The sequence below is a fragment of the Gymnoscopelus braueri genome (genome assembly GCF_963280865.1).
Source record: "Gymnoscopelus braueri genome assembly, chromosome: 8".
Taxonomy (NCBI): domain Eukaryota; kingdom Metazoa; phylum Chordata; class Actinopteri; order Myctophiformes; family Myctophidae; genus Gymnoscopelus; species Gymnoscopelus braueri.
In genome coordinates this window covers 9,956,695-9,982,101 of record NC_137609.1, presented here as the reverse complement: position 1 = coordinate 9,982,101, position 25,407 = coordinate 9,956,695, and the positions used below count along the sequence as shown (strand labels likewise).

Genomic DNA, 25,407 nt, shown 5'->3' with positions numbered 1-25,407 from the left:
GAAAAACAGCGCCCTCTGCTGGAGAGCAGAATATGTTCTTGAGAGATTAGTACTACACAGAGCCTTCTATTAGATGGCACTGGTACTACAGTTAACACGTTTCTGACACAATGCGGCCGCCGTACTGACGTCATCCGAACCCACGTGGTTAATCAAAACACATCATGGCTGCTGGATACAAGTAAGATCATCTTTATCCCGATATATTAGAACTCTATGCTTTATCTACATGACAATACATGTTATAGAATGAACTGGTTTTGAAACGCTGAGGAAGGCCGACGTGCCGAAACGCGTCCGTTTCTCTAGATGGACTGCTGCTGTTAACGTTCATTAAAAAAGAACATAAGAACTTACTGAAGAGTGCAGAATGATGATCCTTTTATTGTATACAATTAACTGTACGCTGGAATGTTAATGATCCAATGTGTTAAGATTACTATTATCATTAATTAAAGTAGAAATAATTTAAAAAGTGTGCTATTTCATATAGCGTTCTCTCACTGCACACAATAAAAGCTACTGAAGAGTTTATGTTACATACAATGGTCGAAAAGGTACTCACATTTTAAAGTAAAAGTATCAATACTGCAATGTAGAAATGTTATAAAAGTCCGGAATAAAAAATGACTTGAGTAAAAGTACAAAAGTATTGGTATCAAAATGTACTTAAAGTACCAAAAGTAGAAAGTACTCATTATGCAGAATTTCCCATTTCCCACGTTTTCAAATGTGTAAAATGTATACAAATCTTTTGAAAATAGCAGATCTACAAGCTCACAATGCGTTCCATCGTGAGCTTGTAGATCTGCAATTTTCAAATGGCCAAAATGTATAGGCTGAAGTGGTTACTGCATGTTTTGTAATAATAATCCAAATCTACAAAGTAACTAGTGTAATGTGTAATGTTCACAAGTGAACGTAATGTATTCATTATTTAATTTTATATTCGTTTTATTCAGTGTTTCATTTAATTTCTTTGGAATGATGAACTCATGAATGTGTCTCTTTTCTACACATCTTACAGAACTGCTGAGCCCCTGGAGTACCACAGAAGTTTTCTGGTTAGTGTCACAACTCACCATGTTAACCTTAAGCAACTCTTAGATAATATTTTTGCTATCTGGCATCTAGAGTTGTAATACCAACCCTTGACAGCCCATTCATCCAAACGGAAAAATCTGATCTGATTGTATTAAACAACGTTAAAGTCACCAACGTTGCAGCTGTACAGAAAGCTTGGATTGTCCTCTTTCTATCTGCAACGTTTTTGTTTCATAAAAATCCACCGTAGACATGTTATGAGCTACTTTCTGTCAATACATTATGTGCAGGTGATTATAGTCTCAAACAGCTGTACAGTGTTGGTCTTCTTAATTAACCTGCAAGGTTTTTTTCTCGTTCAGAAAGAAAACTGTCGGCCGGATGGAAGGGAACTGGCAGAATTTAGAACGACAACGCTGAATATAGGTGAGGAACATCACGACTCTGCTGTGAATTCAAGTCAATTTAACTCTGAAAGAAATTGAGTTTTGGAGAAGTGTGTTTTTTTTTTATTGATATAATTAACAGTTGCACCCCTAATTGACTCATTATTCCTTGTCCTCCAGGCTCCATTTCCACAGCAGATGGCTCTGCGTTGGTGAAGGTTGGAAACACCACAGTGATGTGTGGCATCAAAGTGGTGAGTGTTAACAAAACAAAACAACCAGCAGCATGTATGCCAGTGTTGTTCCATTAAAGATACATGTCTAACCCTTTATGTTTCACCAACCAAAGGAGCTGGCAAACCCAACCGTGGATGCACCTCATAAAGGCTACATTGGTAAGTTGTTCTAAGTGTTAGAATCTTTACATTTGACATAATAGTGTGTGACAGTTGATCATTTGTCCCTAAAACCAAAAATAAATGTGGGGAAGCAGCATTTAGTTTTTATGCGCCACATATCTGGAATACACTCCCAGAAAAGTGCATGTCTGCTGCCAAGCTTATTTTTTTTAAAAACACAACTAAAGACCGTTCTGTTTGCCGCTGCCTTTGATTGAGTTACTTTTCTTTTATGCATCCTAAATTCATTGTATAATTGTGTTTCCTTTGCTTGTTCTGTGTATAGACCATTGAATTGCCCTGTTGTTGAAATGTGCTTTACAAATAAAACCTGCCTTGCCTCGTGTGTGTTTTAGTGCCCAATGTGGACCTGCCACCACTGTGTTCCTCTCGCTTCCGTCCAGGCCCACCGGGAGAACAGGCTCAGGCCGCCAGCCAGTTTGTGGCTGATGTCATTGAAAGGTACCACCATTTTACACACACACGCAGGTATCATTAATCATTGGAACTTGCACGCACGCACGCACGCACGCACGCACGCACACGCACACACACACACACACACACACACACACACACACACACACACACACACACACACACAGTTTAAAATGTCATGCCTCTGGGTGGCCCAGGGGAAGGATGGATTCATCCTCCGTGGTGCATCCGGCTTGGCCGGGCATTCCAATGAATACTGTTACTGCACTAGTCACCCTTCGGATGCTATCAATGCATTGAATGGGACATTATCACGTTTTATCAGACCATTGAATGGGCCAATTAGGCGACAGACTGACCTACCCGTGTTTTATCAGACCATTCATTGGGTGTTATCAGGACATACTGACCTACCGACAGAGATGACTTATATAAGTTAAGTTTCGGTTCTGGTTTTGGACCATGACGGAGGCGCGCAGTCTCAAGCGATTTGGAGCCACGTGAAGCACCACCGAGCGAGCCAAAGCGAGCGATTTGCCGTGCTGAACGTTCGCTTGAGCCTACTCAGCGCCGTCCGAGTTATTTACCGATAGGCACAGAATCGTACATCATGTTGTGGGGACTGCTCTGCCTCCGGTAGGTCAGTATCTCCTGATTACGCCTAATGAATGGTCTGATAAACCGCGGGTAGGTCAGAATCTCACATAACGACTAAAAATGGGACAATAGATTGGGGAAGAGAAAAAATAAGAATCAGAAGTGGGATTGACTCAGCTGTTACTAGTCTTACTCAAACGTATCCGTTTTCTTTGGTGTTGCAGCTCAGAGGTGATACAGACTGAAGACCTGTGCATTGACAAAGGAAAGGTATGCGCTCACTGCCTTTATGGTTGCTGTTAAATCACAACCGTTTGATGATTTATCAAATCATCGACAAGAGTGTTTTTCTGGATTATTGCTTTTTAATTTTATATATATTTATATCAACAAATTGACATGAAATTCGAATATAGTTTTTTATATAATCGAATAGTCTGAACTTGTAGATCGGCTCTTTTTCTATATTATATTAAGTTTTAATCCATTAGATCAGTTCCGATTAATTGTTGCACCAATAGTTGTGATGTACCATATTACACTTGTTGAGCCACTGTTCCTGATGATGCTAAATTGTGGGTTTTTCAGCTCTGCTGGGTCGTATACTGTGACCTCATGTGCCTCGATTATGACGGGAACTTGCTGGACGCTTGTATCATTGCCCTGCTGGCTGCCCTGAAGAACAGTGAGTCCCTGCAGATTAACGTTGCTTTACACAGTTTACAGACACCTCATTATTAACGTGAACTGCATCCGTTTCAAGCCGTTTGTTTTTCAAGCATCATTTTCCTCCTTTCCTCCACAGCACAACTTCCAGAGGTCACCATCAACGCAGAGACGTGTGCACCCACAGTGAATTTTGAGAAAAGAAGCGGTCTACGAATTCACAAGCACCCTGTCAGCACCTCCTTCTGCATGTTTGATGAGTGAGTCAATGATTTTTAAAAGACCCTAGTGTTCCACCTGTTCCCTGTCAGAGTAGTCTCCCGTAGCCAGATAACTATTCCACAATCTCCAAATGCTATATAGTCTGGAACTACACATCCCGGAAGCTGTCAACTGTTCACCATTTCCGTTCACGATAATATATATATATATATATATCTTTTAAATTTTAGAGTAGCCAATCATTTTTACCCCTTTTTATGCCAATTAATTCCTCCCCTCACACAATTCTGTGTGGTCACTGTCGTTGTATCCTACTGACTCACCTGCCAGTGAGGAGCCTCCACCAGGAGGACTTAGGGCCTTCTTCCTACTCCTCCCTCCTGACAGGTGCCGCCGGCCCCAGCCTGTAGGAGTACGTGCAGTGACAGTTATCACCATAGACATATAAAGGTAGACGCCTCCTTCGGCTCTGAAGCGTTCGTATCTCGGGCGCGCTTCCTTGTTCCGCAGGGCTAGCCCATATAAGGCTTGGGCTAGCCTTCCACTTCCTTCCGCTTCAGCAGGGCAAGCTGGAAACTTCCGTGTGCGTCACAGAAGGGGGCGTTCGGTAGGCCAATCAGAGGCAGGTGGGGCGGGTCTTTTCTTAAGAGGCAGCCGTGCAACAACTAGTCAGTTAAACGCGATGTGATTGGTCAGTAGTAAAACAGCCCTGCGGAAGAGCCTTGTATTGAGATACCAGTGGCTACAATGAACTGCAGAGGCCAATGAGGTATCTAGGTTTCTATATCTATGGTTATCACCCTCCCCGCCCTGCTCCATCCTTCCCGTTTGTGGACTCCACAGTGTAACAGTGAATCCCAAGACAAAAATGGCAAGACATGCCATCTCCGGTTTACTTCCCGTATCTGTGTGAAGTAGGCGGGCGCCTTTTTAGGAGACAGGAAGCAGGTTGCAGTCTTTTAATTCCAATGGAAGAGTGAACGTGAACACAGCTTCTGAACCATTCTTTAGCACCATGGTCACTGAACTAAATATTGGACCCAATCGTCACAAGCCTCAACATATTCCCACAATTTTCATATTAAAATGGCTTATTTCAGAGAATATCTACTTTATTATTGACCTTTCTCTGTCCCAGCAACACACTCTCGCACCAGTAAATATAGGACGTTCGCGAGATTTGCCGTCAGACGCCGGTGCCTACTTAAGAGACCATTTGTAGGATTTGTGTACCATTTCGCCTCTAGTGGCTAGTGGCTTATGGTGTATCTTCATAAACCAACCATCTTTGGTGAAACTATTCAATGTCACGTTGTAGCTCCATCCTGTTTGTGGACCCCACGGTAGACGAGGAGATGTTGTCGACCGCTCAGCTCACCGTGGTGATGGACGAGGACGATCGTCTCTGCGCCGTCCACAAGCCAGGTGAAAAGATGCTTTCAATGTGTGCTGATGGCATGACACACATACCCGTGTTACAGGGTGTTTCTATTTCAATTAGCAATAGAAAACATGTTCAGAACAGGGGCTGACACTAAGCTCTGAGCTTAGAGCTTCAGAGGTCATGTTCTACTTGCCAAAAAGTCATGCCCACTTGCCCGAAAAGTAAATTGTCCATTATAAAATGATAGGTAAAATTTGAATGAATTAATTATCAATTTAACTAGTTTTTTACTTCCCACTTCAAATTCTGGGGCTGTGCGATAACAAATTTCATACCTCAATATGTATGCCAAATATCTAAATAGCTATGAATATGACTATGGGTTCACACTTTGTTTTATAATTCAAGTGTAGCAACAGTGAAAACAGCACATATAGGTCAAGTGTGCCCTTATTTTACATTCTACAGACCAGAAGACACTTACTTTCCCATAACTTGACAAAGTTGTGGGAAATTGTTTAGGAAACAGAGAGCTAGAGTGGGGGGCTCTGTTCTAGCCCGGTAAACCTCCCCCTCCGGAAATCTCATTTGTGAACTCCTGAAATGATGTACAAATGAGATTTCCGGAGGGGGGGAGGGGGTTACCAGGCTAGCTCTGTTCCATGTTGTTCCACAAATTGCAGGTTGGGACTTGGCTTATATATATATTTCTTTAATCTCCTTTCTTCCACTCAGGTGGGACGTCGCTGTCTGCAGAGAAGCTGCAGGAATGCATCAGCCGCGCCACCACGCGCCACAGAGAGATCCGCAAACTGGTCGACAAAGTTGCACAGAGTGTCGTCAAGGCAGCGGCATGAATGAATGAAAAAAATCCACAAACACTTCTTTTTTTTATATCTAAAAGTTGTATTTTCCACTGTCAATATATATTTCCTTTTCAGTTTTTTTTCTTTTTCATAACAATAAAATTGCTGACAAAAGACCGTCTTTAAAAAAATTATTCCTCAGTGTCCGGGAATGTCTCCCTATCTCTCTCTCTCTCACACACACACACACTTACACAAACACACTCCATTCGCTTGACGTCTTGTGAAGAATTACAGTCATAGATCCTGGACTAATTAAAAGGAAATGCTTTTTTTTTTTCTTCTCTTCTTGATGTTCAAAATATGCTGTACAAAAAAACAGACACGCTGTGTTGCATGTTGGGGGGCCTGGATTCAGCCCTGCACAGGGTTTTTGTTAGTTAGAGCAGTGGTTCTCAACCTTTTCAGGCCACGACCCCCCCAAAAAGTAATCATATTTGAACTGGGGACCCCCCCCCCCCCACCCTGACAAGCACTTGGAATTGTAGGAGTTGAGGCATTACATTTTGTTTGACTCGGTTCCACAGATAAATATTGTGAAAATAGCCGATCTACAAGCTCACCACGCCTTGCGTTTTGAGCTTGTAGATCGGAGAACTTTGCCTCTAATATTAATTGACAATTTGGCCAATGTTTGATCAGTTTTTATAGTATAGTTTGTTGATTACTTTTGATACAATAATGGTCTTTTTTAAGTATTACAAAAGGTCTTAAAGTCCTTAAATGGTCACTTTACTATCATGTGGGGGTCCCAACCCACAGGTTGAGAACCACTGAATTAGAGCGGACTTTCAAACAGACGTTATAAAGAGGTAGAGCGGCCGGCAGCCCCATCAGGCACTACTCTGAAGATCCAAATTAGCATGGCTAAGCATGTACACCGGCAGTAACCAGTGTGCCTATCAGCATGGCTAAGAATGTACACGGCAGTAACCAGTGTGTATCTCCCCAATAAACAGTGTCGCTCGCCAGAAGAAAAAAAGAAACGGACCTGCAAGGTTACGAGTAGGGTTGCCAACTACCTGAAATTCAAATGCGTCCCTAATTTTTAATAAGGGGCGCACGCAAAAAGTTAAAAAAATCTCACCGTATATATGTGCAGTTTTTCCAGATATTATATTAACCACTTGAACCCCAGTATATTCTGGAGGGGAACATCAGCCAAAAATAGCAGGTCGCGTTGCAAGCTTGTAGATCGGCTACAAGAGATTTGCTGAACTTCAGACAACTCCAGGTCCAATTTTCTAAGTCTAGAGGGTCCTATATATGAGCCGTTTCAACTTGTAAGACGTTTATCCCTGTGTGTTCCTTATCAGTTCAATAAGGAACACTTCTTTTAGCTTCCAAATAAGGGACGATTCCTTATTTCAAGGGACAGGGTTGGCAACTCTAGCTAAGTTACGAGTCACGGTGCGTCGTAACCTTGCAGATCAAGTTCTTTTTGGGCAACTGACTCCCTCGTGCGACGGATTAAAAAATGTATCTTAACACTCCGGATCTTTGCTGTGTAGCTCTTTTTCGTTGGTGGAGTTTGGGTGTGAACGAGCAGAGCTACGATCGATGCTCAGGGAGTTTTTCTACCTGAGGGTCAGTCAACGCTGCGAGCGCAGAAGGGATCAGGGTTCAAACCACCATGACGAGGTTCTTCTAGGAATCTGCGCTGTCGTTCGGTCCTCTTGGTTGATGCGGTGGGTTTCTGCAGAGGGACGTTTCTCACAGAAGGTCAATGTGTCATGGACCCCTCCCCACCACCAATACTGTATAAGAACCCTTTTATATGAAGTCCAATTTCCGTTAAAAAATACGAATAATGTTCCTTTAAAGTTCAGGTTCCCCCGTGTTCTAAAAAGAAATTGTCCCATCCCTCTGCTGTGGTCCAGGTGGTTATCGGTTCTCCAAATAAAAACCCTGACAGGTTTGTACATAGAAAATCATGACAATTATTAATTCTCAGCTACAAAAAAAGGACAGACAGAGAATGTTATTTGTTTTTGTTGTCGTCTGGTCTCCACGGAGACAAAAACGAGTAGCACAGCATGGTTCATTCATATCCTGATGATGACGTTTGTGTGTGGTCGGGGTAGAATAGGTTTTTGTGTGTGTGTGTGATTGCGTTGTTGTTCTTCGTCACGTTTTCGGTAGTGGCTGCGGCACGCTCCTCTTCCTCTTACTTCTTGGTTGGTTGGCGGTATGGTGCCGCGCCGCCCCCGCCAGCTGAGGAGCCGCCGCCCCCATAGCCATTTGCTGCTGCTGCATTTGGTGCTGCAAGAATTGCAACTGACAAACAGACGACAGGAGAAGAAGAAGAAGACATGGATTAAAGCAAAATCTAATCTCACGACTGGAAAATGTAGTATGGCCAAGTCCTAATGTGCGATTTGTGAAACAGGGTTTCACAAATCCCCCCCCCCCCCCACACTAGTGCTGTCACCTAAACAATTAACACAATATGTACAATTATGATGATTTAGTAAATATTGTTCCTGCTGTTCTACATACTGCCAACCAGGTGAAGAAATCACAGATTGAGGTTTTAACCTTTGCTTTTATGAAAATGATCCGAGACCATTAGGGTTTTATGGAAGATGCTTCTCAACGTATTGCTAGTTTGACTAGTTCAAATGCTCTAATCTTATATATTTTATCTTAATAAAATAAAATATCTACAAGCTCTCAATGCGTCGCAGACAGAGCTTGCAGATCGACTATTTTCGCTGCGCAGCATGCGCCCATAGAAGACATACTGGCTTCTATGTGGAATCCAAATGACTGAAATAATTCGCTGCGACTGAGAACCTTAAACCATGAATAATGTGAACAAGCCTGCGTTTCTCAGAACCATTTCCAGTGTTAAGTAACATCGCTGTTAAGTGGCACATGGGAATCAACACCCTTGTGTGCTTTTGCAGTGCAGTACAAACAAGCAATATGTCATCGACAGACGCTAGATGCTTCGTAGCACACACTTGTTCTCTTTAGCACCCTTTAACGACTAATTATTGTCAGCATGTGTCCCTTGCTGACAATAAGTGATTTACAAGCTAATAACGCATCACAATTCATTGTGTTGTAAATCAGTCATTTAAATCTGCAAGCAAGCGCCCCGTGACGTATGCGATTATGAAGCCAGCTTTATTCCTTTATCACTTACCCTTGTTGTTGGTTTACCAAGGTTCATAGTGCTTACTCCGACCTTGTACTTGTACTGTAAGTTTGCTAAAGTACAGTACCAACTTTGTAAATTGTAAGCAGGTGTGTGGGGCAGCGTTCCAACACCTGAGAGTTGTTCATGACAAGCTTTACCCAGACCTTCAACTCAACGTATGTGGCTATAAATACAGTCTGTGAAGGGTTGGTTATGAGTTAGTGAAGCCGAGCTGAAGCCTGGTAGGACAGTTTGAAGAGGAAGGCGAGGGTTTTACTGGGCTCTGTGCATTAACTGTAGTCTGCCAACTCCTGGTCTCTATACGGTGAAGCTCACACCAGTATCCGGTTTCTTGCCGTATGCCGCTATCGACAATATGGTGAAACAGCAGATGATGGTTTTTAGTTGCTTTTCCCATAACCAAAAGTGGTGTGTTAATGCATTTAGAATTTGTGCAGCGTGGTTGATCACGCTGTGTTTTTGTTTGCTTGTTTGTTTTAGCAGGACATACCATCGTCATCAATAAGATGGCATATTGACTAACAGCAAGGCAGCAGATTTAAACCAGAAACATAATTAAATGACACCTAGGGGAAAACCTGGAAATGGTTGTAGACTACAGCTGTGCACAAAGTCTACGGGCTGCAGTAGGAAGGAGAGAGCAGGAGGGGAGTGGGGAGATGGGGTCATGTTGGGGGGGGGCAGGTGAGGCAGGAAAACGGTCAACCAGCACCAGTGACGCACCACACACTTCAACCTCATACAGAAAACATTACAAAAACAATGTCTACAAATATATTAACATGGGTCAAAATCAGCCACACTTACATGAGGGAGAATACATTAATTGTTTAAATATAATCGTCTCTGTTGGGTGCAAACGTCATATGTCCAAAACTGTTACTTTTCAGGATTTAAATTCAAAAATATCAAAAGTAGCAGATCTTCCAGGCTCGAAATGTGTTGCTTTGCGCCGCGTTTCGAGCTTGCGGATCTGTTACTTTTGTTTGACACAGTGGTATGATCAAGTACGGCATTCATTTAGGAAAAAACACAAAAAGTTAAAATATGGAGACAAAACGTTTCAGCAACGATATAAAGTTCTGACCTCGAATTTTGATTGGCTGAGTCATTCTAATGAATGCCAATATCTAATGACAACAGCACTCAGACCGCACATCTATATACCCCGCCTTAATTACCTTTTATTTATACCTGTAACCTACCAACAGCATCCAGCTGTCAGAATTAACCAGCGTTAGTTTGCTACTGTGAGAAAATGGGTTATAACTTTATCAAATCTATTGTTTTGTATGAGACTGCAATGTGGGGTACTTCACACCTCTCATTGGAAAAGAAAACACCAGCTTGCATCATCCAGCGTAACCACTAGGGATGCACAATATAGACATTTTTGGCTGATATCCAATAGCCAATTATTTTCATGTGGTCTTATAACAACCGATATTGCTATACTGGTTTCCACCAGTAGGGTTCAGCATACGCCTGTTATACTGTAACTGGGTTGAGTGTAGAAGCAGATTTTTAAAGAACGCTGCTTTGTTATAACATGCCTTAGGGCATTGGTTTTCAACCTTTTTCATATCGAGGTCCATTATTTATTCGGCATTTGAGCCACGGACCACCATTTGATGAGATTTAGCCTTTCATACCCAAAACTTAGAATATTTTGTTATCGTTGGATAAGATTTTGTCAAAATAACAATTCCTCTACATTCTCTAATTGTGTAGACTTCTTGTAAATAAGTAATACAGATGTTTAACAATAATGTAAGTCTTGAGAGTGTGAAATGGACCCGAATTTGAATCCTGAAAAGTAACAGTTTTGGAGAGGTTTCCACCCCACAGAGACGATATTCTCTGTTTATTTTTAATTTTTTTAGAACTTAAATATTATACTGTAATTCAATAGAGTCAATGGATTGGGCTTAAATCTTGACTGAACTCTGTATTGCTGTCACAGATGGGTCACATGATATCCGAGATACCACTGGAAAACATGCCGTTATTAAACCCGGTCTCAGTTAAATCAGCCGACACAGATATGATGACCGATATATCATGCATCCTTAGTAAAACCACAGCAAAACTAAAAAAAAGCATGCAGCTCAGCAACCGTGCTTTAGTAAAGTCAGCAACTTCAAACTTCAAACACCTCTGAGATCAGGCCCACTAAAACTATACAATACGTTATGCTTATTGTAAGTTGCATTGGATTTGCCAAATGCCCAAATTGTAAATCGCATGTCATATGTCAAATGTAGCCATTTTTAAACAATTTTTAATTAACCACTTTCGATTGACGGCACATGGCGATAAAAGCTTAGTTCTGTGTTGCGTAAGAACACTCTGTTACTGGTGGCTGACCGTGCAAATTAATGCTGGCCTCTGTCATCACTATGTCAAACCAAACAACACAACATGAGTGTGTGATGAATGTGTGAAATTGTCTAAAACAGAAATAACCAACTTAAAGAGGAGATGATGATGATGATGGAGGATTTTGAATATTAAAAGGCAAGAATGAAAGAAAACCGACAATAGAAATAGTGGTTTAGCTGTACTTTGCAGCTTAGAATCTTCAACACGCCTTCATGTAATTGTTCCACTCCGATGCTCATTATAAGATGGTACCATTTCTGTCTTCTCACTCTGTGTCTCAGAGGAGGGCTGGGGACAGTTCAGAACCCACCTTGCCTACCAATGACTTCATCGGCAGGCAGGTTTGGACATTTCAAACAAGATTATATATTCAAGAGCAATGGCTTTTATTTCCGTGTGCCAACTTTCCAGTAAGGCAAAAGACTTTAGTTCCCATTAGCTTGGAAAGCCCATCGACGTCATTGGTAGGCAGGTTTTGGGGAAACTGTGCCATCTTATAATGAGGGCCAATTATATGAAGATAAGTTTGAAAATGTGTGTGAAGTTATATAAGCTCCTTATATTAGCTCCTATAGACGGTTTCATCCTAAGGCTCTCGTGTTGCTGAGAGACAATACGAAGACCCGGGACGCATTCTCACGTGGATGGGCGTGGTTTTGCAGGATGTAGGAATGCGTGCGTCTGTACGGGGCGTGAGCGACACGTGAGCTGAGCGAGTGTGCGACCCAGTGGCAGTGTTTGCCATGTCTGCTTGTTTGCCGTTGTTGTTTTCCAAAATATTCCACATTTCCCTCTTTTTTTATTACCGTAATTTATTGGTGGGGAAAATAGCTAATAGTGCTCTACTAGGGCCTACTTCGCTTCTTTTGGGCTTGTTTTCTAGCTAACCACGGAAGGAAAGGGAGAGATTGTCCACAAGATAAGATTTTACCAGTATTGTTTGTTTCTCACCAAAACAACAACTGGACTTTAGAGCTAACTAAGTTAAGCTACCAGCAAGGCATTTTAAATGTGTTTGGTATCCAGGAAGCAATGGTGTTTTTCCTAGAATGGCAGGGGGCAGCTTGAGCTCAGACACCTTGGGACTGGCTGAGAGAGGGGCACTCGTTTTGGTTCACTTGACAGCCTGTTCCGCCGACCAGCCACCACGGTTTGCCAACTTGGACGGCGTGCTTGTAGACATGCGAGGCCATCGGCTGCTCGGTGTGGAAACTCGCTCACCTATCGGCTCTCTCTCGTTCGCCTCTCGCTCTCGTTCGCCCTCTCGAGCCGCTGCGTTTCCTGCCTTGTTCTTAACTCATTGACTGCCATTGACGAGTGCAGGCCCGAGGCTCACACTGCCAATGACGAATTGACGAGTGAGTGGTGTTTTCAATGGTTTACGCTAGAGGGCGCTGTTCGACAACCTATGAGTGATCCTATGACTTGAAAGCAGAAAATGTCTCTGCTTTCTGTTGCTTTTTGACGAAAACAAGCCACATTCAACTGCCCACAGCTATGGATGGGATTACTGCGGTGGCGGCACAATTTCTTTTCTCAGATTAAAGCGATCGGCGGGTGGAAGAAAGATATTCTATGATTCTTATGATTTCTCGGAATCGCTGGCAAGGGCAGCCATAGATGATGTTTAACTCTGGCAGTCAATGAGTTAAGTGATTTAAAAAGTCGGGTTTATGACGTAAAACCATGCATACATCGTGGCTGTCGGGCAGAAACCTCCATGTCTTAACTTTATGTTTTTGTTTCGTAAATGAATGCTGTACTTCTACACTGTCACACAAAAACATTTCAAAAATATCTACAAGCTATCTATCTGGGCTTGTAGATTTGCCATTTTCTTTATTTGAATCCTGAAAAGTAAGACAGGATATATAGTATATATATAGTAGTACAGCATGAGGTTTTCAACCGACAGCAACGATATGCATGATGTTGATTGAGTGAACCAAAACGAGCGTCCTGTCGGGGGGACAGGACATGGAAAGGGGGTTTCCATCCTGGGAAAACACCCAGGAACCAGAACCAGAAGTTATGAAGGACATGGTTTTGGAACATTCATTATTGCTATTGTTGACAGTTTGAAACCGTCTATAGAGATATGTAAATAATATATATATAAATATTTATATGTATATATGTATATCATTATATACTATATATATATGTATATCATTATATACTATATATATATAGATGTTAAAGTTGCTGTATTACTTGAATCTGTGGCTGCTGCTGCTGCTGAAGCCTTGACGAGGGCTGGGGGGGCCCAGAGCCGTCGAGCCCACAGCCCAACTGGGACAGCACTAGTGGGGAGGAAGGAAGGAGGGGAAGGGAAGGAGGTAGGGAAGGAAACGAGGGAGGGCGGGAGGTTGGGAGTGAGGGAGGGAGGGAGGGAGTCCCAGAGGGAAGAGGACGAGGTGAGGGCAGGAAGAAGAGAGGTGTGAGGCATGGATGGAAAGTGCATGGAGAGACAAGCAGTGTGTGTGTGTGGGGGGGGGTCGTATGTACACAGGAAGTTAGGAAGGAGGGTTTCGACAGAACGTAGAACGAAGCCAAGGTTATTATAGTTGTGGCATTTTTAATTATTTTATTTCGGTTTAGACTTTATTTTGTTTTCAATTTCAATTTCTTTAAACTGGATTTGCTGAGAAACATATCGTGTGATACAAAACCACAACGAAATATCATACCATTAAAAAAATATGTATCATATTCAAAGCTAGAAAATGTATAGCTTTCATACCCAACTAAATAAATTGGAGAAAAAAATAGATTTTTTCCATGAATTTAGTTAGTTTTGTAATCACACAATCCAGTTTCAGTTAGTTTTCGTTTTATAGCAAAGCCTCGTCTTTATTTTTATTTAACTTACAGCTGCACTATGTAACTTTCCTCTTTCCTCCTCCCGGATTTGAACCCCGGTTTCCTGTCTCAAGTGCTGATATTTTACCATTGAGCTAATAGAGCCTGCCTGCTTGTTCAGGGGATAAATTGAATCTTGACCATCAGGCCGAAATTCTGATTGTCAGATCCTGTGTCTAGGTGAGACATGACCTTTGACACAATCTAAAATGTCTCAATAGAAGAGCAGGGAGACAAAATACAACCACCCCAATTGTATAAGTTATATTGTATTAACATACTCTACCATACAGATTAGACAAAATCACATTTTATTCATTAAAAAAAAAGTTACATAGTGCCGCTTTAATTTAACTAAAATGTTTTCGTTTTTTTTTTCACAGCTAGTTCTCGTTATTTCGTTTAGTTGTAGTTAAATATAATAACCTTGGTAGAGACGAGTGGAAGACACAGCGAATAAGAGGACAGAGGAGGCGGAGCGAGGAGTAGAAGGTCAAAGGTGTGAGAGGGGGTAGACGGGGGGGCAGACGGGGGGGGCGGACGGACGGGGTAACAGGAAAAGGCGGAGTAAACGAGTGGAAGGGATGGATAGAAGACACACACAGCAGCAGAGGAGGTAAAGGGAGAGACGGGTGGGGTGGAACAAACAAAAAAGAAAAACGAGAGAACGGAGAGGAACAGATGAAGAAGAGAGAGGTGGGAAACTCTCTTCTTCTCCTGACGGAGGTTATTAACGGTCACAGTGAGATGGAGCAATGGATGACTTCAGTAAAAATTATGATGTTTGTTACAGACAACATGATGCCTCCTGTACCAGTAATAATAACTCACCTATGTTAGAGAAACACTAACATGTCAGGGATGTGTTAAAGGCTGTGTGTGTGTGTGTGTGTGTGTGTGTGTGTGTGTGTGTGTGTGTGTGTGTGTGTGTGTGTGTGTGTGTGTGTGTGTGTGTGTGTGTGTGTGTGCTAGAGAGAGATACCTGCGGTCTGCGGAGACATGAAACCTCCAAGGTTGATGACCGTCTGTTGTTGACTTCCGAGACCTTGATCGGAGCCCAGGTCGCCCTGGAACACAGGTCAAAAGGTTAAACAGGGAATCAAAGCAGACGTCATCATCACAAGTCTGTTACTCAAAATAAATGATAATAATGATCTGTGCCCACTCCTTGGGGTGTTTGTTTTGTCACTGTCTGTATATTTGCACATACGTGAAATTTGACCTTTGCGTTTACCCATTGTATAACAACTGGGAGTAGCTCAGTGGCCTTGAGATTGGGAGGTCGGTGGTTCGATCCCCGGCCGGGTCATACCAAAAGCAGTGTTGATTTCGTCGACTAAAACTATGACGGAAAATGGTCGTCCACTACCCTTTTTCACTGACGAAAACTATGAACCCTAAAATGTTAGGGAGGGACTAGTGGAGAAGAGATCCAGTAGAACTAAAAGACAAGTCATTTCATGCTTGGTTGCACTCGGGTGTTGTGCTCTGAAAATAGCAGATTGTGTCGTGCTGCGACGCGTTGTGAGCTTGTAGATCGGCTATTTTCAGCATGCAACCAAGTGTAAAATCAGCCATTATGACGCCATCAAGGCCCGCCAAAATACATTTTAGTCGACAAAATCAACTGTAGATTTAGTCTAAAACTAGACTAACAGTAAAACATTTCAGATGACAAAAATATGACTAAAAAGACTATGACTAAAACTGAATCAAAAACTTCAGTAAAAATCAACACTATACCAAAGACTATAAAAATGGACCCAATGCCTCCCTGCTTGGCACTCAGCATCAATGGTTGGATTGGGGGCATATTCGACATATTCCAGGGGGTTTACTTGTACATCTAGCTGACTCACACTACAGAAACTAGCCCTATGGGCCACATGGCTCGGCAAGGATTTACAGAGCAAAGAGCAAAGAGCAGCCATTAGTACGGCGCTCTGGGAGCAGTTAGGGGTTAAGTGCCCGGCTGCCCGCCCCTTTGAGAGACTGTCTGGAAGCACATGACAGATACAATTGACTTGAGCTCACCAAATGGGGTCGGGATGGGGGACAGGGAGAGTCAAAAATTAAAATAACTCCACTTTGTTTTTTGCCGGGCAATGTTTCGATCCTATAGAGCTCCGAAGTCTGACGTAATTTACGCATCCTACCTGGGTCGGGTTTTTTTCTCCCATTCTGAATTCCCATAGACGTGTTTAATATCGCAAAAAATAAACAAATGATTCCGGCGGTTTGACTCTTATGGATATGAAGCATCAACTGACGGCGAGAAAACGCTAATGTTACTTGCGCCGAATTAGTTACATTTTCGCCAGAAACAGACTGTATCAAATATGAGCGACTGACTATCATAAATGATACAGAGCCACCTCCCTGACAATATCACAGAGACAGTTTGTTTATTTTTGGACCACAATTCTTATATGAGACGATTCTAAGATGACCCAATGTTATTCTCCATAGAGAAATTACTTCTACGACCCAGGGGATGAACGAGTGACGTCAGGACTTCTGTGCTCTATATGATCCTCGTCAGGAGACTTTTTTGTGTACCATACTTTCCATACTAGTGGTGAGGCCTGGGCCTTGACTAACAAATAAAGGATCTTTAAAAAAACACCCTCCCACAAAAAGCATATATGTACGCCCGATGATGTCAAACGTGTCGTTATGCGTGTCGCTTCGCGTTTGGCGGGCCATCGGTCGTACACTTCCGGCATTTCGCGGCAAGAAAAGCTATGCAAAATGTGTCTCACCGTCTCCCCCTGCTGTTGAGGACTGTTGGTGGCCGACTGACTCTGTTGAGGGGAGAACTGAGAGAGCTGAGAATTGAAGATCAGAGGACCAGTGGGGATCTGCAGTATGCCACACACACACGCGCACACACACAAACACGGGAGATCCGGGAAGGAGTGAGGGGATAAACGACAGGTGGAGGAGAAGAGGAGGAAGAGAGGAGGGGGTGCACACGTAACCCACAAGGATGAGAGGAAGCAGGGGAAGAAGGAACAGTTTTAAAACTTGAATTTGTATTCCATCGCACGATTGTAAACAGCTGCAAAAAAAGAACAGATCTACAAGCTAACAACGCATCGCGATGCGTTGTTAGCTTGTAGATCTGCTCTTTTTTTTATGCCGAGCAACAGCGTGGTACGTGGAACATAAATTAGGCTTAACAAACACAGGGCACACAGCTGGCTTGCATTCTTGGCAGTCTGACTACTACCACAGAGTAGAAACAGACACTTTGCATTGCTCACCTGTGTAATAGTGTCATTTTGGATGTGTGTAATGTTTAAACACATACACCCTATATACTTAGTTGACAAGGGGGCCCGGAGGTCTGCTATCTTTCCCCTTAACACCAAATCTGTACACCAAAAGTAGCCAATCTGCCATTTTCTCTGTTGTTTTGTACTCTGTGGTTCTACTAATCAGGGCTCTAAGTTGGCTGATAACTCTATCAAGCCCTCATCATCAAGTCATCTCTGGCTGCTCGTGGCGACTGAGAACTTGAATCCATGCATTAATAATAACAATAAGAACACAGCCTCTGTCTATTACACATGAGGGGTACACGGGTACGGGAGCAGGACAATCTATGCTAGATTAACACCAAGTTAAGTGTGACAATGTCATCATACCTGTAGCAGGTTGAGTGGTCTCAGCCCAGCACCGCTGTTCAGGCCAAACGGACTCCCTGTGCCATTAAAAAAACATTATTGCATTATTGAAACCAATTAATACTTAACCAAATACTTAACCACGTATTATTTGGTTAATACTTAACCAAATAATACTTAACCACCATCTACAAGCTTGTACATCTGCTATTGAAAATGTTTGAAAAATAAAAAAATAAAAAAATTGAACATTTTGAATATTTTAGAAATTCTTTAGAAAATCTTCTCTTCTGGGGGTACCCGGCACAAACTCTTTTCAGATGGGGTTCCGCGGCCAAAAATGTTCACATGAAAATGTTTGAGAACCAATGCCCTAGAGAGATTTAATTAAGCTTAGCTGTGTGAGTGTGTCTTACCAGTTTGTGCTGTGGACTGCATGGTGGGCATCAGACCCCCAGATGGAAGGATTCCCAGCATTGGGTTAGAGCCACTCATCAGTGTCTGAGAACTGCTACACACACACACACACACACACAGTGAGAAACACTGCTGGCTGGAGACCAGAGGTGAGGTCATACAACAATTTATTTTACAAGTCTTCTTGGCAACCACTTGTGTAGCTCTGTCGTCATTACAGCGTTTTCCTAATACAGAAGTACCGCTCAAAAAAGGAATGCTGCATGTTGCATTCCAGATATGCTAAGCAGCAAGCATATATAGCTTGCTGCTTAGCAGAGATGGATTTTTTAATTTTTAAGATACGGAAATGACGGAAATGACAAACAGATGACAGCTTCCTGTCTTCGGAAGTGTAGTTCCAGACTCTATATAGCATTTGGAGATTGTAAAATAGTTGTCTGGCTACGCGACAAAGTGGGTAACACAGTACAGTGTCCTCTCACCAGACAGACCCCACCACGTTGATGAAGTTGAGCCCGGCGGGGTTGGCCATGACCTGCTGCGAGGACGTGGTGCCGGCGGTGGTCATGGAGGTGCCCATGGGGATGGTCATGACCGGCAGCGGCTGGCTCAGCGCCAGCTGCTGCTGGGTGAAGGGGGCGAGGAGGGGGGCGGGCTGCTGCTGCTGCGACTGGGCCAGCAGCAGACCCGACGGGTCGCTGCTGGGAGGCGTGGGCGTGCCCACCAGGGCGTCAGCCGGGTGCGGGGTGGAGCAGGGAGTGTTGGTGGGCGTCGGGGTGGATGGCTTCGGGGTCCCCGATCCTGGCAAGGAGGGAGGGAGACAAAGAGAGGTTGAAGTGGCATCACAGCAGTGTTGATTTTGAGAGCACATTTTGATTCGGTTTTAGTCAATAGTCTTTTCAATCAAATTCCATTTAGTTTTAGTCATATTTTAGTCATCTGAAATGTTTTAGTTTTTGTCTAGTTTTAGTCGACTAAATATCATAAGATTACAGTCGACAAAATCTACAGTTGATTTAGTAGACTAAAATGTATAGTTGTATTTGGCGTCGCAATGGCTGATTTTACACTTGATTGCATGCGGAAAATAGATCTACAAGCTCACAACGCGTCGCAGCTGGTAGATCTGCTATTTTCAGAGTGCAACACCCGAGCACAACCAAACATAAAATGACTTGTCTTTTAGTTCTACTGGATCTCTTCTCCACTAGTTCTTCTCCGCCCTCCCTAACATTTTAGTTTAGTTTTTATTTGTTGACAAAATTGTCAATATATTTAGTCTTCGTAGCTTTCGTCATAGTTTTAGTCGACGAAATCAACACTGCGTCACAGTCAGAGAGAGGTGATGCGTTGTGGTTCTTTAGAGATGATTGCAATGTTTGCAATGCCTCTTAACCCATTCAGACCGGAAAGGTATCCGTGTCATTTTAGATTTCTTTGGCTATTCAAAAAATAGCAGATATACAAGCTCATAGGGTGGCACCGAGTGCCACGCTATGAGCTTGTAGATCTGCTATTTTTGAAAAAATCCTGAAAGTGTGCAAATCTTTGAGTATATATTTTCTAAAGCGAACATTTTAACTCAAATTGCTTTGCTTCTGGGGATTCTATAAATCTAAACGTTTTTTGAAAAAACTCATTTCACAAGGACCACCCAAAATTATATGTATTTGGCCGCGGAACCCAATCTCAAAATATTTTGTTCCAGTCACCCCCCAGACCCTAACCCAGAAATGTTTTGTTAAAAATGTTCGCTTTAAAAAAGATGAGCTTGTAGATCTGCTATTTTTGAATAGCCAAAGAAATCTAAAATGACACGGATGCTTTCCCGGTCTTAATGGCTTAACACAACACACATTAGCTCAAAAACTGACACTTTCAGGTTGGCTCCTAACTACGTGAGGAGATGGTTTTTGGAATTGTTTCAAATTCCACGTATAAAGCGATGATGATTACCGTATGCGCAGACCTATGTTTCTTCACAACACTCTGTGTTTATTTTGTCTAAGAATCCATGCCTGTGCCACGATTTCAACACGCTGCGGTTTCTGCTGAAAATGCAAATGTGACAGCGTTCGTAAGTGAAGCCTTTGAGGCCAAATGCAGACTGTCAGTTACAGTTCAGAATGGGTGATCTAACCAGCAGCTGCTTTTTGTTAAGATCTGTAATGATGGAATGGAGAAAGGAACCCCCCTTGTAGTGATGCACTGAGAAGTGCAGTCAATATGGTCAATTTCCAGAAAATTTCCAAACTTTTTTTTTTGGCTTTCCATTCTGCTTTTTTCAGACCTGGAAATTGTCAAAAATACTTTTCCCATAATTTTCCAGGCTTTATAGCCGTGAGCACCTTGGGCGCCTTGAAAAGACGTGATGCAAAAAAATCAAGCTGAAAAACTCACGCTTAGGACTGTGACTGTACTAGGTGTAGTACAAGAGATAAAACAGGTCCCCTCCTGTTTTATCTCTAAACAATATGTTTGTCGAAAATAGCTTATCTACAAGCTTTTAATAGCCGATCTACATCTCCTATTCTGGGTTGAAATAGAACTAGAAAAGTGTGCTCCTGGGAGCACAGGTCTACGCCAGGCTGGATTGCCTTAGCCTGGCATTGGCCAGACTGATAACGTGGATTCACTCTCACGTTCCTCCCCGGTATCAGTCTGGACTTCGGCCCATAGGGAGCGAGTATGAGAAATCAGAAAATGATCGGGCCAATCAGTGACTGCGTTTCAACTGCTGTCCGTACAACAGTGAAAAGCATCAAAATCATCGATTGCGAGATTGACCAATCAGAATCAAGCATTCAACCAAGCCGTGTAATAATAACGATTATGGTCCCATCCCTAGATGGAACTGCCGTGTCATGTCGGTATACTCACTCTGCGTGGAGCCCATGGGGGACAGGGCAGTGGGTGACAGCAGGCCCACCTGACCCATCTCCAGGGAGTGCTTTCTGTTCAGTGACTGGCTTTTGGCTGGAGGTGGCGTAGGACACTTGAGAAGACCACTGGTCTGAGAGCTGTATGGGTTACCTGAGGACCACAGAGGACGCATCAAATTAAACGTTTCAGTATCGTAGCATTTATCTTATTGCGGAAAACAATTGTGATATAAAAAGGTCTAGGGGTGAAACAATTGATTGACAGAAAATGTATCACATTAGAGACGGTGGAGACTGTACGGGGACTCATAGTTACGGTTTTGGATTGATTTAGTACTTTATTAACAAGCTTATCAACAGTACAGGTAGTACAAGGAGTTAAACCATGTCCACTTGTATTTAAGAAAAAAATCCAACGTTTTTTGTAACCCATTTTTTCACCCAGTGCCAATTGCCTAAGCTGTAATCCTGGGCGCTACTCTCTCTCTGCCAGACTGGGTAGAGCCCCGAACTGAGCTCATGCTTCCTTCAATGCATGAGGAGTGAGCACCTGACAGGGGGGAGTTTCCCCGGTAGGACGTAGTGCGTGGAAGGAACGCGTTATTCCAACCAGTTCCTTTCCCCTCCATCAGACTGACCGGGGGAGGCAGTATAGAGACTAGGATTACTGCATTTTGTGAGGGTACCTACCTACCCTAGGGGACACGGGGAGAACATGCAAACTCCACACAGAAAGGCCCTTTCGGCAACCCCACCTAGGGTATGGGCACTGATGACGCGGGGGAGAGAACACGCCTCCAGCGGGAAACGAACCCAGGACCTTCTAGCTGTGAGGCGGCAGCGCTACCGACTGCGCCACGTGCCCCTCATCCACTTGTATTTTGACGACAGGAATTATTTTAGGTTAGGTTGTAAGATAACGGCTGTACAGGGTACGATACCTGAGGAGCTGGTTCCTGATCCGGAAGACAGCTTGATGGGAGGAGGTCGATGCTTCACCCCCTTACCCAACACAGACGTCTGGACCAGCGAAGAGAAGCCATCACCCTGCAACACCACATTAAACATCCATTGTTATTGAGCTTCGGAAGCGATTTTAAGATTTTACTCATCACTTTTAAAGCCCTGCATGGACAGGCCCCCCAAGTACGTTACGGATATGCTGGAGCCCTACAAGCCAGAGCGCAGCCTCAGATCCTCAGGTAAGGCTCTATTGGTCGTTCCTACGACACACACCTCGCTACTCGGTGTGATCTGGCTTTTCCGGCCCGGGACCCTGGGCTGAGGATTTGAGGCTAGCACAATCGGTGCTTTCTTTTAAATCTCTTCTGAAAACACCAGTATGTTAAGTGTTTTTCTTAGGTCTATCATCCTTTAATTGCTGTATATTGTTTATGCTGTTATTGATATTATGTTGTTTTTATTGCTTGGTTGTCTGCTGTTTTTAACATGTCTGCAAAGCACTTTGTAACATCGTTCAGAGAAGCGCTTTACAAATAAATTCATCATCATTGTCATTGGTTCAAATAGAACTTTATTTTATAGTACCATTTCATGCGTTGAAATACAACGAGGGAGCACCCAGTGTGAATATCCCGCAGATTGCAGAAATATTTGGTATGAATAATGCAAAACTACTGCTCATAAATAATCTAAGACAAAAGGAGCCATATATAAATTGCTGCGTCATGCAGCGCAGCCCAGCGACGGTGAAATAATTACCTCGGTCTCCTTGCTTGGGGAGGGAGGAGCTTGTGCCACGCTGCCCGAGTTGTGAGACATCTTTACCTGGCATTTAACGTCTTTCTCATACACGCCTTTGTACTGGGTCAGAAAGCTGTGGAGGAGAGTCCATTTAAAAAAACTAAACAAATATCTGCATACTAACCTTTCATACAGAGAAAGTAGCGCTCATACAGGTACATCATTAAATACTAATATCCCTAATGCAACTGAGGGCCATTCATATTATATTCAAATATATTCCTGGCAAAATTCCTCCTGCTCACTCATCAAGTTATCTTCTCTCTTAAACTTGCATTATTGAAAATACATTCTCAATTCTCAAGCTACTATTGCTATGGAAGGTAATTGGTTAAATAACGCTTTTAGATTTTCTGCACCTGCTGCGTGTGGAACACTTCAATAGATGTCACTGTAGTTTTTAAATAGTTCAGTTTTACAATGTGTTGAATCCATGTTTTCTGTGTACAAATATTACTTCAGATCATTTTAAGGTATAACTCAAACAAAAATGTTTATGTTATTTTTTAATCGTTGTGTTGCTGCTATTCTAGGCCATGGTGCACATGCAAAGTGTCTTTGAGTACTTAGAAAAGTTCAGTATAAATTCCAGATATTATTATTATTAAATAAATAAAAAGATAATTCAATGATTTTCCCAGGACAAAAAAAATATATCTCTGCTGTCCGGCAGCAACCAGCTAACTCCAAAATGTTGGAGGAAAAGTGGAGTTAGGAGGTTTTGTTCATCATTGATAAGAACAGCTAAATGGACCTCCAAGCTCACAATGAGGTCAGAGGTCAAAAGGGGGTGGAGCCTGGAGTCAGCCAAATCAGCTAACTCCACCCCCCTTTGCTGGACTTTAGCAGAAAGTTTGAAGATCCAATGGAGTTAGCTGGTTTTGTCAGAAGCACTTTTTAATACTTTTCATTGGTTCAATATTTTCTTAATCAACACACAGACGTAAAGGGTGTTCAATAGCACTAATTTATGGAAAAAAATGCAAAAGCGGAAAAATTTAGTTAGCTGGTTTCTGCCGGACAGCAACGATATGACAGTATAAAGGGATGCCAGGTACAGATCTGGAGCTGGTCCTGGACTTGAGAGATTGTGATTATCTGACAAGTTCCTTAACTGATTGAGTCATGATGACGCAACCTGAATGACCTGAAAACAACATGCAACCATAGTGACTCACCGGTCTGCGTCTATCTTTGAGCCTATGAGGAATCTGTGGACACAACAAGAAACACAACAGATTTAATTGTCTGTATAGCTCAATATGAGAGTAAATGACTTGAATTAGAATGGAAGGCTGTAATCCCCATTGCATTAAGACGTGAACAAATGCATGCATACACATGAATACACATACAAAGTTAACACATTTTTCTTCCATATTGATCATCACAATTGTCCATCTGTTGGTTTGTAATATTACTCTCCTCTATGATTACTTTATAGTCTACGCAAATGAGAGAGATTTCTTCACCTAAAACTTTTCACTGCAATAATCTCATTTTAAGTTTAACTTTAATTACACTCCTCCAAAGAGATGATGAACTTTTGTTGATAAAGTCAAAAGGTCAAGGACACAAATGTGGTGAATGTCAAAACTAAGTAAGTGATCATATCTCAGTTGAGGAATACATACAATAAATCACCAAATCAATCAACCAAGGTGTAGCATAGCAAGAGCGGACACACACACACACGCACACACACACACACACACGCGCACACACGAGCACACACACAAGCACACACACGCGCGGTAGGGCCGTCCCCGACTCAGGACCTCTTTTTTGAGACATATTTTCACTTTTCACCTGCGATATAACCAATCCTCCTCCACTCCTTTTAAAAAAAATGTATGGCTCGACTCAAGGAATGCAAGTCGACGTCAGGCTCCTTGCCCGACGCGTCGACTTTTAGGGGACAGCCATAACACACGGACACACAAACACACACACACTACTTACGGTGGGTGTATAAGCTTCAGATCCGTGCCGTCGTCCTCAGCTTTGGGTTCTTTGGCACAGTAGATCTTGCCGTAGACCAGCGGGTCGCCCATGGACTGGAAGATGGACACCTTGGTCTTCTGGGGCTGACCCCCCACCTCACACTCAAACGTGTAGTCATCCACCACCTCCTGTTATCAGCAACAGCCAACCAACCAACACAGTGACACAATGGACCTTTTAAGACCCAACAATGCTGATATTTATCTCACAATTCATTTACGGGAGGAAAATAATCAATTTTAATTAACTAATGGCTTTTTTAACACTCACTACCTCCCTTCTTCTTCTTTTTTACTA

The 25,407-nt window shown here is 42.7% G+C and overlaps 2 protein-coding genes across 4 annotated transcripts in view; one reads left to right on the top strand and one right to left on the bottom strand.

Annotated features, from left to right (window-relative positions):
* The first annotated feature begins 129 nt into the window (after positions 1–129).
* Positions 130–7,228, top strand: exosc8 (exosome component 8). Its single transcript, XM_080435890.1, has 11 exons — positions 130–181; positions 1,028–1,064; positions 1,407–1,470; positions 1,611–1,684; positions 1,780–1,825; positions 2,185–2,290; positions 3,088–3,133; positions 3,452–3,548; positions 3,669–3,789; positions 5,070–5,176; positions 5,871–7,228. The coding sequence occupies exons 1-11, from the start codon at positions 165–167 to the stop codon at positions 5,990–5,992; spliced, it is 837 nt and encodes a 278-aa protein (XP_080292016.1). The 5' UTR covers positions 130–164; the 3' UTR covers positions 5,993–7,228.
* A 138-nt stretch (positions 7,229–7,366) lies between these two features.
* Positions 7,367–25,407, bottom strand: part of supt20 (SPT20 homolog, SAGA complex component) — a 28,857-nt gene continuing 10,816 nt past the window's right edge. The window contains exons 13-24 of one of the 3 annotated variants that reach the window (XM_080435887.1): positions 25,069–25,238; positions 24,285–24,317; positions 23,065–23,179; positions 22,284–22,389; positions 21,341–21,493; positions 18,943–19,261; positions 18,457–18,551; positions 18,062–18,117; positions 17,174–17,272; positions 15,394–15,478; positions 13,764–13,852; positions 7,367–8,278 (exon numbers count right to left, since the gene is read on the bottom strand). In XM_080435887.1, the coding sequence (XP_080292013.1) occupies positions 8,129–8,278; positions 13,764–13,852; positions 15,394–15,478; positions 17,174–17,272; positions 18,062–18,117; positions 18,457–18,551; positions 18,943–19,261; positions 21,341–21,493; positions 22,284–22,389; positions 23,065–23,179; positions 24,285–24,317; positions 25,069–25,238 (1,470 nt within the window). In that variant the 3' untranslated portion in view covers positions 7,367–8,128. The remainder of the gene's footprint in view (positions 8,279–13,763; positions 13,853–15,393; positions 15,479–17,173; positions 17,273–18,061; positions 18,118–18,456; positions 18,552–18,942; positions 19,262–21,340; positions 21,494–22,283; positions 22,390–23,064; positions 23,180–24,284; positions 24,318–25,068; positions 25,239–25,407) is intronic. The other 2 variants (XM_080435888.1, XM_080435889.1) reach the window with 2 other exon arrangements.

Coding starts and splice junctions, on each gene's coding strand:
- exosc8 (XM_080435890.1), top strand. Junction 1,471..1,610: donor AACGACAACGCTGAATATAG/GTGAGGAACATC, acceptor CTTGTCCTCCAG/GCTCCATTTCCACAGCAGAT. Junction 1,685..1,779: donor TGATGTGTGGCATCAAAGTG/GTGAGTGTTAAC, acceptor CACCAACCAAAG/GAGCTGGCAAACCCAACCGT.